The sequence below is a fragment of the Protopterus annectens genome, chromosome 12.part0, assembly GCF_019279795.1.
Source record: "Protopterus annectens isolate FY-2018-M chromosome 12.part0, PAN1.0, whole genome shotgun sequence".
In the NCBI taxonomy this organism is placed as follows: Eukaryota; Metazoa; Chordata; order Ceratodontiformes; family Protopteridae; genus Protopterus; species Protopterus annectens.
The window spans coordinates 342,363,519-342,378,794 of NC_056746.1; the positions used below are offsets into that span (position 1 = coordinate 342,363,519).

At 43.5% G+C, this 15,276-nt stretch overlaps 1 protein-coding gene across 1 annotated transcript in view; it reads left to right on the forward strand.

Moving 5' to 3' along the window:
• ZC3H7A (zinc finger CCCH-type containing 7A) overlaps window positions 1-15,276 on the forward strand; it is a 1,693,893-nt gene that overhangs the window by 1,516,765 nt on the left and 161,852 nt on the right. The window contains exons 19-20 of the mRNA XM_044089416.1: window positions 2,860-2,965; window positions 4,092-4,200. Of these exons, the coding sequence (XP_043945351.1) occupies window positions 2,860-2,965; window positions 4,092-4,200 (215 nt within the window). The remainder of the gene's footprint in view (window positions 1-2,859; window positions 2,966-4,091; window positions 4,201-15,276) is intronic.

A 15,276-nucleotide genomic window follows, 5' to 3' on the forward strand; every position in this document is an offset into this window, starting at 1 on the left:
CCTGATCTTAAATCCAAACAAAACCAAGTTACTTCTCTTCTACCCAACCAATAGATCTCCGACTGAAAACTTCACTATAAAATCCAATAATGGGACCATCATCTCCCCAGACACCTATACAAAGCTATTAGGAGTAAACATTGACAATAAACTCAGATTTGATATACATATCAACCAAGCCATTAAGTCAGTCAACAAGAAACTTGGGACCCTATATAGAATTAAAGCCTTCCTTACCCTCCAGGGCAGCCACAGCCCGTTCACACCTTCTCTCTACCTACTGTATGCCTCTCCTGTCCTCACTCACCTTAACAAATCTGATCTGGCCAAGCTCTCATCCTGCTATAATCACATTGCCAGGTTTTACAGGCCTACCCTACAGAACACACCACTGTACTAACCTGAAAAAGCTTGGATGGATAGAATTCCCACCTTCTTCACCAGTCCCAACTCATAGAGGCCTTCAAAATCCTTAAACAACCCGAGAATACCCCAGCACTAAAAACTTAATGACTCCTACTCCAATCTAAGCTGCCTTCACCAGCAAACAGACTCCTTGTCCAAACAACTAAATCTCTCAACCTAGGTGGTGACGCTATTTGCCAACACCACTGGTAAAATATGGAACTCTCTCCCAAATAACATCACGCTTGCAACTTCTCTAAGTCAATTCAAAATAGTCTAAAACTCCACTTCAAGTCACACTGGCTATGTCCTTGCTCAAACCCAGACTAGCTCTGTGCCATTAACTAAAACATAAACAACTAGCTAAGATGATAAGTACTTTGTATACTGTGATAAAGAAATATGTATCCTGTCTAACTCTATGTCATTATACTGCCTACCGTCCTTGCTAATATGTTATTAATGTTACATTTGTAGTAATCTCAGAAATAGTAATGGCAGTCTTGTACTTGTATGTAAATAGCCTATGTTTTTGTTAAGTTCTTTCAGCTCATTTACTGTACCTAATTATCAATGTAACTCTGTTGGAGCTTTTCTCCCCGGGCCTCCGCTGAAAAAGGACATGTATCCAGTCGGACCATCCCGGTTAACAAATGTAAAATAAAATAAATAAATAATAAAACTCCCCAGTGGAACACCTGCAGAGTTGAGTCCTTAACCAAGTTTCCAAGCCAAGTCATCCACCATTCTGTCTGTGAAACCAGCACTCTGTGTCTCTGCTCCAAGCAGCTGACATACACACTCTTTGAGATTTGGTTTGCACACATACATACACCTGGGAAAGGCTGGCAAAGATTTACTCACTCTGCTACCCTTTACCCAGACTATACAATAGTTACTGCCACCAGACACTCCATAACCAACTACTCTAAGGCTGTTCTAGGGATACTCAATTATACTGAGTGAAATTAATATTAATACAAATGGTAGTGTCTGACCAGTGCAGTAAGGCTTTCAGGAGTGACCACAGTCTCGCCAAATAAATATAAGTACTCTCAAAGGTTAAAATATTCTCTAAAGGACCAGCCACAATGAAAGGTTTAAATATATTTATAATAAAAAAAGAACATGAAAATACTAAATATCTATTTGCAATAAACACCAGAGTTTCAATCACAGGAAATATTAAAATAACACAGATGAATAGATTCACACAGATACAGAAAAACAGTACTTAACTAATCTCACTGTATTTTCCTGACTGAACTCAAGAATTACCATTCCCTGATTACTTACTAAAGCAAGGCAAGATGAAGTGGGTGAGAGATCATTCTATGTCAGGTTCCAAAAAACAGACTGCTCTGAGACTTCTTTCTTATCTGGTATTAAAACATCATTTCAGTTCTGGATTACAGAATGACATCACATATATCTGGCCATCTCACTTCTGGTTCCTATACAACCCCCCCCTTTACTAGAAACTGAACAAGAATCTCTCATATATGTGTCAGTAATACACACATACAGCTTTGCTATGATCTCTTGCAGCTTCTAGAGGTCATAAAACAATTTCAAACTTTCACCCTTCTCGAGTAGCAATTAGTTCACTGCTAAAGACAATACAGAAGGCTTCCTAGTACAGACTTTTTGTCTCTGACTGCATTGCGACCTGTGAGATACAATCTTTATGGCTTATATCAAGTAATTTAATTTCAAACTATTTTTCAAAGTTAGCTGGACTGAGATTAACATCTTCTCTTCCAGTATTCCTTGTTACATTGTATTAATTTCAGTATTTACCATGCAGTCTAACATACAGCTATACTTCTTTTTCTGTCCAGCAGGACCCACTGTTGGTACATTTTTTTTAACACAAGCAAATACAATTACTGATTGTATTACAAATACATTTTCAACACGAGCACCTGTACAAATCAGTTTGATATACAAATGACATATAATTCTTTACACAACTCCAGCTAGCTATGCTGGCATATGTTACACATCCACTGCCCTATTTTTACTGGCATAGCTGGCAATACTTTATATTGTCACACATACAATCAGTGGTGTATGTAAAAGTATGAAGGAATGAATTGTCATACTTTAAAAAAGTCACAATTTGGATGCTGTCTATAAGTGTAAGACTGGAGGAGAAGAGAAATGATTTAATTATAGGAAGGATGGTAGATGTATATAACATAATTTGGCAAAAAGTGGGATTAGCAGAAGCAATGGCAGAATTCACTAGTGCCTTTAATTGTTCTAAATTTATTGTGGTAGATAAGCAACTGATGTGAGGGGAAGTGTAGCATGTCTAGCACAATCTGCAGAATAGTAGCTAGTGTGAAAGACTAGTAAATTGTAAAGCATGCACGTGTAACTGTAATGTTAGTTTGTGCATACATTTTCTTTCTTTCCTTTTTTTTTTTTTTTTTTTTTTTTTTTTTGTAGCTGGACAAAAGATCGCAGAGTTGTGATTGTTATGTCAGATGAACGCAAAAAGTGGACAGCTGTTCGTCCCCCTCCAGCTAGGAAGCCACTACCTTTACAGTTTGACGTAAGTTGCTTTCCTCAGTTTGTCACTTCTTTTTGTAACAGATTTCCTAAATAGATCATTGAAACTGTGCTGGCATAGCCTTACACATTATTTGTTTGAGTTGAATTTACTACTAATTTGTTATGGGTCTATGACTGCCCATCAAACAGAAAAATCATTGAACAGCATTTGTCATTAAGCATGCTGTTCATCGATCCGTTCGAGTAAGCACTCATTATGGAAGGGATAAGGGAGTGTGCCATTTCCCCACTGTAGTGCAATCTAGGAGTTAGTATATATAATTAATGGGGGGGTTCAGCAACCCACATAAGGAGGTTTCGGTGAACGGTCTTTATGATGCAATGCCGTTCGGCAATTTTTCCTTTCAATGGCTAAACATAGACCCATTTGTTATATCCCATATCTGTAGATGTGTTCACAGCTTTTCCTTTTTCACTTTAAACCCCATGTCAATTTTTCTGCCTTTCCATTGTGTCTATATTCCAGCCATATGAAACAAGCATGTAGTACCCTCCAAAATCACACATGGGTTGGTTAAGCTTATTAACTAGTATCTGCTTTGGTTGCCATTAATGGAAGTTGTGCAGGATTTACTTACTTCTGGCTTTGCCTTTGCTGTCAAACATGACTGTCTCAGAATGAACACTTCTGAAACTTCCACCCCTGATAAATCTTATTGCTGTAATACTTAAGTATTTAAATACATTTTTGTTCCAAGATATTGGAGAGAGTCACTTGAGTTGGTCTGGTTGATTGAAATAAACTGGTAGCTTTCTATGTTGTCAGTGTGAAGTTTGTCTTATTGCTTGTTTTGACATTGATGTCTTTACTTTAGCTTTGGTTTAAGTACTCTGTTGATCGGTTGAGCAATAATAGCAAATCTTTATTATTAATAGTAATAATAATAATAAGCAAAGAAGCAACTGTGCTACATTTAGGCAGTCGGCGTGAAATTTGACATGATAGAACAGGTATAGCAAGTGGAAAGATGGGAACAGGCAGAAAGGAAGCGAAAACATTGGCATGTGATGGCATTTTCACTGTGTGTACGAGGATTTTGCTTCATTTTTAAACAGTTTAAAGGCAACAAACTGATTATAGTTCTTTCATTTTGGTTTACCTTTAGTTATGCAATCACGTGACCTCAGGGAACAAATGCCGTCGTAATGAGAACTGTTCTTTTGCTCATAGTGCAGAGGAAAAAGAAATGTGGACTTACATGAAGGAGAAGCACAGTGAGTAAAACACTTCTGAAAGCATTGACATTTTGTAACTCTTCTGTGATTTCCAGGTTTCTGCTTTGTACATGTTCTCTGTACTGACATGTATCATTCTAAGCTTCATAGTCGTCCTATGGCAGGTTTGTTTTTACATGACAGGTTTCTGTTGGTTGGTATTACAACCAGGATGGCCCAACTCTTGGTTCATATTCCTGTCTGAACCACCTAGCAGCAGCAGTGTTACTATTCAGAACTGTAGTGTTTCCATTTCCTTCTGCTTTTTTTCCCCTTTAACATGGGGGGTTAGAAGAGCTCTACATAACATTTGTTTCAGATGTTTATCTCTGTTTTGAATAGTTGTATTTTTTGATTGAAACCAACAAAGTACCTATTAACCCCTTCACTCAGAACAATCAGAAACCTACGAAGAATTAATTATAAGGTGCTGCTTATTGTGCTGGAACCAAAGTCTTCTTAAGGCACTAAGGTCTTGTTGACTGGATTAGGTTCATAGGTTGGTACTAGGCTATCGGCCCTAGGGTCTATACAAGCCTAGCCATAACAATTCCCTGGATATTTCTTCCCACAATATTTACTTCCCTGGACCCCTGTTTAGCTGGGTGACTGACATGATCCCCGAGGTGAATTTCCTATCGCCCATCCAATTGTCAAGGTTCCTTTTGAAGAGGGCCAAGGAGGCGCTCTGCTTGACATGTATGGGCAGTCTTTTCCAGAGTATGGGGAGTTTCTGGGTCAGGAACCTATCCCTCCAGCTTGTTTTGTTCATTGTGATGACAAGATTTAGATTCCTGGAGCGTGTGGCTCTGAGGGATTGGGATTTCTTTAAGTGGAGCATGTCCAATAGCTCAGGGTTTGACATGGCCTTCTATGTTAAGCAGAGATTGCCTCTTTATAGACGATATGCCACAGAGTGTAGCTGGAGTTCTTTTAGACGGTCAGCATAGGGCATCTGCTTTAGGCCTGTGATACTTTTACTGAGGTATTTCTGCGGCCTTTCCAGCTGTTGCAGATGTCTTGTGAGGTACATACCAAACGGGGAGTTGTACTCTATAATGGGTCTAATGAGGGATGAGTACAGTGGGACAATGACCTCCTTTTTTCTGGATGAAAAGCCCTTAGTGATGAGGTGTGCCACATAGAAGGATTTCCTGACTGTTGTGGCGATGTGGTTATCGAAGGTGAGACCACTGTCCACCTGTGTCCCTAAGTCTCTCATCACACTTTCTCGGTTTAGTGTACTGCCACCTATGTGGTAATTCATGGGTATATGTTTTTTCCCAAAGGGGATAACTATACATTTCTTGGCATTAAGCTTAAGCCCATGGCTCTGGCACCAAGCATCTTTTTCTGTAAGGTCCTTTTGTAAAATATCCACATCATTTGGGGATTCAATAATGGCTCCCAGTTTGCAGTCATCTGCGAACTTTGTTAGCCAGAGTCCCTTAGTGTTGGCCTGTACTTCAGAGAAGTAGATGCCAAACAAGAGCGGTCCCAGGACTGAACCCTGAGGTACTCCACTTGTCACTTGTCTTGAGATGGATTTGGAGTTGGCTTCTTTTACAGTCTGGGTTTTCTCAGTAAGCCAGTTGGCAACCCATTGAGTGATGTAGGGATTTATGCCTAGCTTAGTAAGTTTATCTATGATTCCATAGTGGGGGATGGTGTCGAAGGCCTTGGCAAGGTCCAGATAGGCTGTGTGGACCGCCTTACCCTCGTCCACAGCTCTGGAAACTGATTCGAAGAAGTCAATCAGGTTCAGGAGACAAGATCTGCCCTTCACGAGCCCAAACTGGGTGGGGTCCAGTGTTTGAAGGTTGCCAATGTATCTGTTTATAAGTTTCATGATAATGCATTCCATGCCCTTGCATTCCAGGCTCGTCAGACTGATGGGACGGTAGTTCCCGGGATCCAAGGTGGATCCCCCTTGTGGAATGGGATAACTGTAGCTGTGCGCCACTCATTGGGCATGAAGCCTGAGGTGAGGCTATGATTAAACATGACACTTAGGTGAGGTGTCAGTTCATTTTGTAGTTCATGTAGTACACAGCCCGGGATGTCATCTGGTCCCATGGATACTGTATTCTTAGCTTTGGAGAGTGCGGTTTCTATCTGTGTAGCCGTGATTACTGGAATTTGGCAATCTTTAGGAGGTGAGAGGTGTGTGAAGTTGGCACTAAATCTTTCTGCCAGGATATTGGCAATATCCTTGGAATCAGTATATTTAATGCCATTCTGTTGTAACTCAGAGCATATCTGAGCATTGCCAGTCTTTCAAAGTCTAGTTATAATCGCATTCACAGTCTGTTGCCCACAGAAACTTGCAGAGTATACACTGATGCAGCATCAAACTCTGTCATAAAAACTGTAACCAATAATTTACTTTTTATAACAAATCACATGAACTACTGTTACAGCTTCAGATACTGCGCCACTTTACTTCTCAAACAGCATGGATGTTGTGAGACATTCAATATTACCTCGGAACACAAATATCTCTAACAATGTTATCTGCTATAGTCTTTTTATAGTGATTTTACATCCTGTTTTTTCTCCTTGGTATTCTGTTTTGGTCTTTGTATGAAAACATCTGTTTGCTGGTGTTTGCAGAAAAATATGTTTTCATCCTGCAGAGAAATTATACTGGTATTGTTTTTTAAGGAAACATCTTGTGCAAATGTTGACTTGATGAAAGCATATCCATTCAAACTTCCTTGCTTAACAGTCATATAATAGAAACATACAGATTGTTTTCCTGTTGTCCATTCTTTAAAGAAGCTGCAGACGTCCTGTTTTTCTCATTTTTGCTCTTACTGACCATCTGAAATGCATACATCCTGTTTTTAAGTCTGTAATAGGTCAGCTTTTTTGCTGATAGTGTGAAATGCATACATTTTTGCTGATTCTGTAGGAGACATGTCCATTAAGCAAATTCCTTATTTTTTCAAGCCATAGTCATTTAGTATGGATGCTAATCACATATTGCTAAACTCTATTTTTACATTTAAACAAGCTTTATTTTATACCTTATTTATGTTACATATTTGTAGCAGAATTACTTTCAACCTTAATACCTTGTTGAGCATACTGTAACAACCTGGCCTCCTTTAAAAAAACCCTCAAACTGCATCTCTTCTCTAAATGGTTATGCTTCTGTTCCCAAACACACAGTCCAACTCCCGATTTCTCCTCCCAGTCCCATCCTTTTAACTATTCACATCATTTCCTTCACTCTACCTACTTAACATTTCCCTGCCTTTCACCTGTCCTTTACACCTTCTGCACTTCTATTCTCCTACTATAATTGCTCTTATAATTACTCTGTATTCATTCTCCTCACAGCTATGCTGCAGATATATTACTTGCATGTGTACTGGAATACAGTCTATGCTCCATTATAAATACCATTCACTAGCTTATTCACTGTTACTTCTATTTCCAGTTTTATGCATTGTAATTGTACTGTATGGTTGTCTTTTCTGTCTGTGATTGTATTTTATTTGTATGTAACTTTGTGGAGCTTTTCTCCCCGGGCCTCCACTGAAAATGGATTTTTTTCAGGCCCAATGGACTTTCCCGGTTAACAAATGCAATAAATAAATAAATGAAATGCTGCTGTCTGTGATAGACGTGTTCAAGGTTTGGTACTTCCTCTTATTTTACTTCAGTTGAGAGTGTTGTTCCTGTGAGCTTTAAATGAGTCTATGAAGAATCCATTAAAGTGTCGTGGACACTTTATGCAAAGCAGTTTATATTCATTTTCCAGACTATAAAAAAGGTATGATGAGATAAAGCACAGGGAGCAACTGAAAAAAAAAAACTTAAATTACTCACCCTCTCATTCTACTGATTCCTGTTTTTCTAATGATAGCTTAGTCTGTTCAGGATCTGTGCTTGTTAGTTCTCCCAGAGCGATGCCATTTGTCCTTAAAGTGATTCTGGTTGAGGAGTAGGACTTTCCTGTGTTATAGCTCATATAAGCTCAGATCCCTTCAGGGCACTGATTTAACGCCACTGTTATAGAAAATATGCTCACTGTTACTTGCCCTAGTACCTGATTCATTTATATTCACCCAGGTTGCTCGATGCTTATAGGCCAAGCATTGATATTGGTTTTGTTAGAAGTGTCCCCTTACTGTGTCTTTCTCCTCACCTCTACTAAGAAGTCTGAGGACTAGATCCTGTTCTTAGATCCTCTGTTAGTTTTTTCTAGGAGCTTTTTTTCAGCTAATATCCTTGATGTTATGTGATCCTATCTCGCCTACATTCTGACTGATGGGTTCGGAGCCGATCCCTCGGCTCCGACTCGGCACGCTTATGCCAAAGAGCGAAGTCTCTTACTGGCTGAGCTTACCATATCCCAGATCTCGTTTGCCGCTAACAAGTGAAGACGTGGTCTCGAGCTGGCTGAGTTAAGTAGTGATTATTTCACTAGTTTTTCTGTCAGGATTTTCTTCATTCTCAACAAAAAGCTGTTTTAACAGCTATTCTTGTGTTTAGAGTGCGTTTGACAAAATTCACTTGGTGAATTCTTGTGTTGTGAGTGTGGACTAGGAGTACCTCTTGTTTGGAAAGGCCTTTCCCGGTCTTTTTATTTGTAGGTGACTTCGGTTCTGTTTCGGATCTTTTTATATTTCTCTTCTTAAAGAAGAACTAGCAGAGAGAAATTATTCAAATGTACAGAGTTTGTGCTGTATTTTGACTACAGAGTATTGCGAGTGATAACTGTAAGCCTATTCTAGGTGTGTCACCAGTGTTTCTTCCAGTTAGTTTTCTGAAATTTTTGATCATGTCTCAGAATCCTAGGCCTTCGGGCTTTAAGAAATGTGTAAAATGTAGCTTCAAAATGTCCATCACGGACGATCACTCGCTCTGTGTGTATTGCTTAGGGGCAAAACATTTACAGGAATCATGTAGTGTATGTCACGCTTTTTCCTCAAGGGTCCTCCAGGAGAGGAAAAATAAATTAATTCTTAAGGGATTAATTAAACCTTCTTTCGAAGAAGCTTTGGCATCCTCTCCTTCTCCGCCAAAAGAAGAGGCGCCTCCGACCAGTCCGTCGGATCCGATCGCTAAGAAACAAAGGCAGGCCTCTCCTTGGCTCCAAGGACTTGGAGCCGAGGTCGAACGGTCTGCCTCGATGCCACCAGTATCGACTCCTCTGGCTTCGGACCCGATAGCTGGGGCATCTTCGTCGGCTCCACTGCTCTCGGAGCCGGCTGTTGCCCGCCAGACACTTCCTCCTCGGCGAAGTCCACCTCGGCACCGATGGAATCTGGTGTGTGTATTCCTTCGGCGCCGATAGTTGTCGAGTCTCCCGGAGCCGGTCCCCTAGTCCTTTGGGGCCGTTGGAGAGGCCATCTCGAACCCGTTCTGTTTCCTCTCGGTCTTCGAGGATGTCAGATTCTGATATAGACAGGGTGCTCCAAAGACTGTTCCAGTCCCCAGTCTTCCAAAAATTTGTTTCGGTTCCGACCCAGTTGGCTTCGGAGCCGATGACCTGGCCCACCCCATTGCCATTCCTCCTCCGACTGCTTGGCCCGTCGGAGCAGGTGCTGTCGGAGCCGGTGGAGATGTCAGGGTCGGCTCCGACCCTTACTCCAACCCGGCCTCGGGTCCGAGTTTGGTACGGACTTCTTCGGCTGGACCCGGGGTGATGTTTGGCCTATGCTTTCGGTTCCGAGCCTCCCGGTGGTGCCCCTGCGGGACTTCCGTTGGCTATCACGGCTCTGGGGACGGACACTCCCAGGATTCTGGGGTCCGGCTTTCAGAGCCATGAGGAGTGCCTTGGCCAAGTCCTCTTGCCATCTCTCGGCTTTACCGGCACCTTCCTGGGCGTGGAGACTGGGTCTTTGGCAGTTCCCTGTCCGTAGTCAGCGGAGCCCGGGCCTGAGGTTACCCCAGTGGGGTTCCCTCCTCCTGAGGGTTCTTCGAGTTGTCTTCGGAGGAACCCCAAGGAAGAGATCGTGCAAGAGGAAGCACATGGACTCCCCGAGTCTATTACATCAGACACTGATCTGGATGATGCAGAGGGGTCCCAAGTCGCCCTCGGATGATGTCTCATTTGCAGACATCTTAGAGATCCTCAAACAACGAGGCGGCTGGATATCCAAACCCCTCTGCTGACGAGTCAGTGCTCCTCAAGGCCTTTGGGGCTCAGCCCTCCGCCTCCTGGGTGTCTCCGCCTTCGACGAGCTTCTGGATTTAGTTTGTCAAGGGCGGGAACATCCAGATACCGTGGAACCAGTCCCTTCGCCCAAATAAATTTTTGTCTGCTCCCCGAGAAGGAGTTCCTCACTAAAGGAGTGGCTGTAGATGCCATGGTGGTGGCATCTGCTACACAACAGGACGTGGCAGAGGCTTCAACGTCCGTCCATCCTCCTAATAAGGAGTCTAGGAGTATGGACAGGTATGGAAGCGCACCCTGACTTCAGCGGCCTTTACTTTAAGGTCTCTGAATTATTTGGCACATTTTACCAGGCTTCAGAGGGATCTGGTCAAGGAGTTGTCAGATTCCCTCGGTAACCTACCTGAGCAGCTAGCCCAGTCGGTTAGCTCTCAGTTGGCTATCCTTACGCAATTTCTAACTCGTCCATGAGGCTCATTTCCTATGCGCCGAAGGCGGGGTAGAGCGGCAGGCACAGGCGTGGCTCACGGAGACAAGCCTGGCTCCTGGCGCCAGTTTATGGAGGCCTTCAAGTCTTCCTTCGCCGACGCTTCCCTTTGATGGGTCCTCATTGTTTGGACCCAAGGTTAAAGACACCCTTACCCGCTGTGAGCAGGAGGGAAAAACTTTATCTGCCGTAGGTGCCCGTTATTCCACTCCCTTCGGCCTTACCCCAAGGCTAAAGGAGGGAAAATGTGGTTCCGCAAATCTCGCAAGTTTTTCTCCCAACAGCAGGAAGATTCCCCTTCCAGAGGCAGAGGACGGGAAATTTTTCAGGAGACGCTGCCCCAGAGGCGGCAGAGGGCCCCGCAATTCTGGAGACCGCGAGTCCTTTCGTGGCTCTTCAGCCTCCCACACGTCATGAGGGATTGCCCGGCTGTGCTGCTCGGAGCCAGTCGGGTGTCGCTTGCCAAGCACCTAAGAGCCTGGGAGTCAATCACTCAGGACAGATGGGTGCTCGGATCATTGCCGGAGGTTACACCATCCCATTCACATACTCGCCCCGCCCCCACCGTCCAAAAGAATCCCGGACCCACCACCCAGTCAAAGGGAAATGGCAGCCGCAGAAGCTTTAAAGCTGCTAGAAAAGGAGTCATCCAACCGTCCCTACAGACCAGATCGGATCAGGAAATTACTCCAGGTTCTTTTAGTGCCAAAAGACAGGGGACCTGAGACCAATTTGGATCTCAGCAGACTGAACCAATCCGTCACGAAATCCAAATTCAATGGTCACGTTACAATCCATTCTCCCATTGTTGGAGAAGGATGTTTGGATGTGCTCCATAGACCTCAAGGACGCCTATTATCACATACCGATACATCAGGCGCCCAGGAGGTATCTGCGCTTCAGCCTGGGAGTCAGTCATTACCAATTTTGCTCTGCCCTTTGGTCTCACCACAGCCCCCAGGGTGTTCACCAAGTGTTTGGCAGTAGTGACGGCTCACCTGAGAAGTCTTGGATTCCAAGTGTTTCCCTATCTCGACGACTGGCTCCTGACTGCCACTACCAGGCATCTACTAATGGACAACCTCAAAGCCACCATCTCCCTGGGTATTACCCTGGGGATTACATTCAATTGGTCAAAGTCTGTCTTGCTGCCCTCTCAGCGCATAAAGTTTATAGGAGCAGAGATAGACTCAAGATTGATGCGCGTCTTTCTTCCTGCCGAAAGGATCCAAACTTTACAGGGCCAAGTTCAAGCTCTGATCTCGAGATCCAAAGCCCCAGCCAGGATGGTTCTACAAGTTTTAGGCTCAATGTCTGCCACGGTTCTTTTGGTTCCTCTGGCAAGATTACACATGAGGATTCTTCAGTGGCTATTGTCAACTCAATGGTCTTTTCAGGATCTTCCCTCAATCATCACATCATGATTACGGAAAATATGCAAAGGGACCTTCGCTGGTGGCTTCAGACATCCAATTTGGATCAAGGAAAACCCTTTGTTCTCCCTCTCCAGTGGTTACCCTGACGACAGATGCCTCCCAGATAGGGTGGGGGCATTGTCTGGGCAGGCTAGTTCAGGGCTCCTGGCTTCCAGCGAAGCTCTTCTCCACATCAACGTGTTGGAGATGAGGGCTGTACTTCTATCCCTACAAGCCTTACACAAGTTTCTTCCTCAGGGCATCATTGCCATCCACACAGACAACATGTCGGTGGTTTGGTATCTGAACAAACAAGGAGGGACCAGATCATACCCCTTTGCAGAGAGGCCATGAGAGTGTGGGAATGGGCTGTAGCTACCAACCGCTTCTTGGTAGCGACCCACATCCCTGGAAAGTCAAATATATTGGCAGACAAATTGAGCAGGACAATTCTCTCTCCTCACGAGTGGTCTCTAAACCACACAGTAGCAGCTCAGGTTTTCAGAAGATGGGGGACGCCGTGCTGCGACCTATTTGCAACTCCACTGAACACCAAGTGCCAAAGGTTCTTCTCCTTGATCCCACATCAGGGAGTACCAGCCATGGATGCTCTAGCACAACCTTGGCCAACAGGGCTACTTTATGCCTTTCCTCCAATTCCGCTTCTTCCCAGAGTTATTCAAAAAGCTTCTCAACTGGGGTCTTCAATGATTCTGATTGCCCCGTACTGGCCTCGTCAGGTATGGTTTCCCTACCTGAAGAAGCATGCAGTGGACGATCCGTGGACTTTAGACCTAATTCCGGACTTGCTAATCCATCAGTCGACATCGGCATCAGTCCCTTCAATCTTTGAAATTGACAGCTTGGCTCCTCCACTTCCGACTTTAGTTAGAAGGCACACACTAGACCCGGAAGTTGTTCACATTTTATCTTCGCCCACAAACCCACCACTAACAAATTGTACCTTAGTAAGTGGAAGAGGTTTGCTATCTGGGCTCAACTCAAGGGCTTAGACCCTATCACTGCTCCTGTCCCAGAGGTCTTGAAATTCTTAACATCCCTGTTTAATCAGGGATCTTCTGTCTCAACTATTAAAGTCCAACTAGGCTATCTCTAAATTCCACGAATCCATGGATCCTCCTTTGATGAGCAGCAGACTATGCAAAACTTTCATTAAAGGTGCAAGCCTATTAAGACCCCAATTTTTCATCCTGCACCTCCGTGGATCTTGATTTGCTCGCGCATTAACATCCCCCTTCAACCGCTGCTACATGCGAGTTAAAATATCTGTCTTGGAAAACTGCCTTCTTAGTTGCAATTACTTCGGCAAGAAGAGTTTCAGAGCTTCAAGCCCTGTCTATTAAGCCACCGTACTTGATTTTCCACAAGGATAGAGTGTCACTTAGGCCTAATCCATCCTTTGTCCCAAAGGTCTGTTCTAGTTTCTGCCTCCAACAATCTCTAGAGCTACCGGTTTTCTTCCCAAAATTCTCCAATGAAGCAGAATACACTCTTCATAAATTGGATGTTCACAGGCAATTACGCTTCTATTTAGACAGGACTCAGCAACTTCATAAGTCAGACCAGTTGTTTGTGTCCGTCTCAGATAATAAACTGGGCCAAACCGTCACAAAAGCTACTATCTCAAAATGGATCAGAGATTGCATAACTCAGGCTTATTCTTCTTCGAATAAGCAACTTACAACATCTATCAAGGCTCATTCTACCAGAGCTATGGCTACTTCTATAGCTTTTCATTCCAAGCTCGCTATATCGGAAATCTGTGCTGCGGCTACTTGGTCCAATCCGCACACTTTCATTTCCCACTACAAATTGGATGTGGCATCTAAAGGACGAGCTTCATTTGGTTCCACGGTACTCAGGAGTGTTTTCCAGTGAGCCACCCAGGATTCAGGTGCTAGGACGCTGTCCCATCAGTCAGAATGTAGGTGAGATAGGATCACATAACATCTTTAGTTATGTACTCACCATAACTTCAGATGTTTGGGATCCATCTCGCCACATTCCTAATACCCACCCTCCTTCCCCTGCCTTGGAGATCAGAAGAGATTGAACGGTTTTGAGTTCTACTGTTTTATCTTGTTTCATCTGACGATGTTATATAAGCAGGGTATGCATGTGTGCATGTGCGGACAAACTAGATCTGGGGACTGGTAGTGATGGAGCCTGGGATATGGTAAGCTCAGCCAGTAAGAGACTTCGCTCTTTGGCATAAGCGTGCCGAGTCGGAGCCGAGGGATCGGCTCCGAACCCATCAGTCAGAATGTAGGCGAGATGGATCCCAAACATCGGAAGTTATGGTGAGTACATAACTAAAAGTTTCCTAGATTTTATTTTGATCTAATGGTGGATGCTAGGGAGGGAGTTATAACAAGATGTATTGCTTACCCTGCATGCACTCTTCTTTTAAGATCGAGTAAGTTACTTAGTCTCCTGCAACCAGACGTATCACCTGTGCAGCCTTTCTGAACGGGATGCCTCTGTGGAGCAGCATTTGCATTCTCATCCACAGTCATCTCTGCTGCCTGTGTTGGTCCAACAGACATCATGCTTAATGCAAATGTAAGAGGCTTGAAGTGTGTTGTCTAAGTATGCATGAGGGACACTACAGTTATCTTCTGAAAGGAAAAGAACAGAAGGAGTAGGCAATATTTGGGATCCTGTTTTTTCTCCTAGTTAATTTGTAACAGGAAAGGGGGGGTAGTAGTACTACTGGCAAATCATGTTGTTTCTTTCCTTCTCAATGGATACATTGAAAAATACAGCATGCCTATTGCTTACTTTGGCGTCCTTTGTCAGGGAGAGTTCCTGCTGAAGTTCTAAAGCATTAAGACTGAAACTGCGAGTAGAGGACTAAATTACCAAGTCCATTGATGCAGTACCAGGAAATGTTCCCCTTTCTCTGAGGTTTTATATTTGTGGGACTTGTAGTTGTAGGTCTCACATTTTTATCAAAGAGCTTGCAGGGGAGATGATGAGGAAATGTCACAGTCTCTTTTTTTTCACACTTAACAACCTGCATT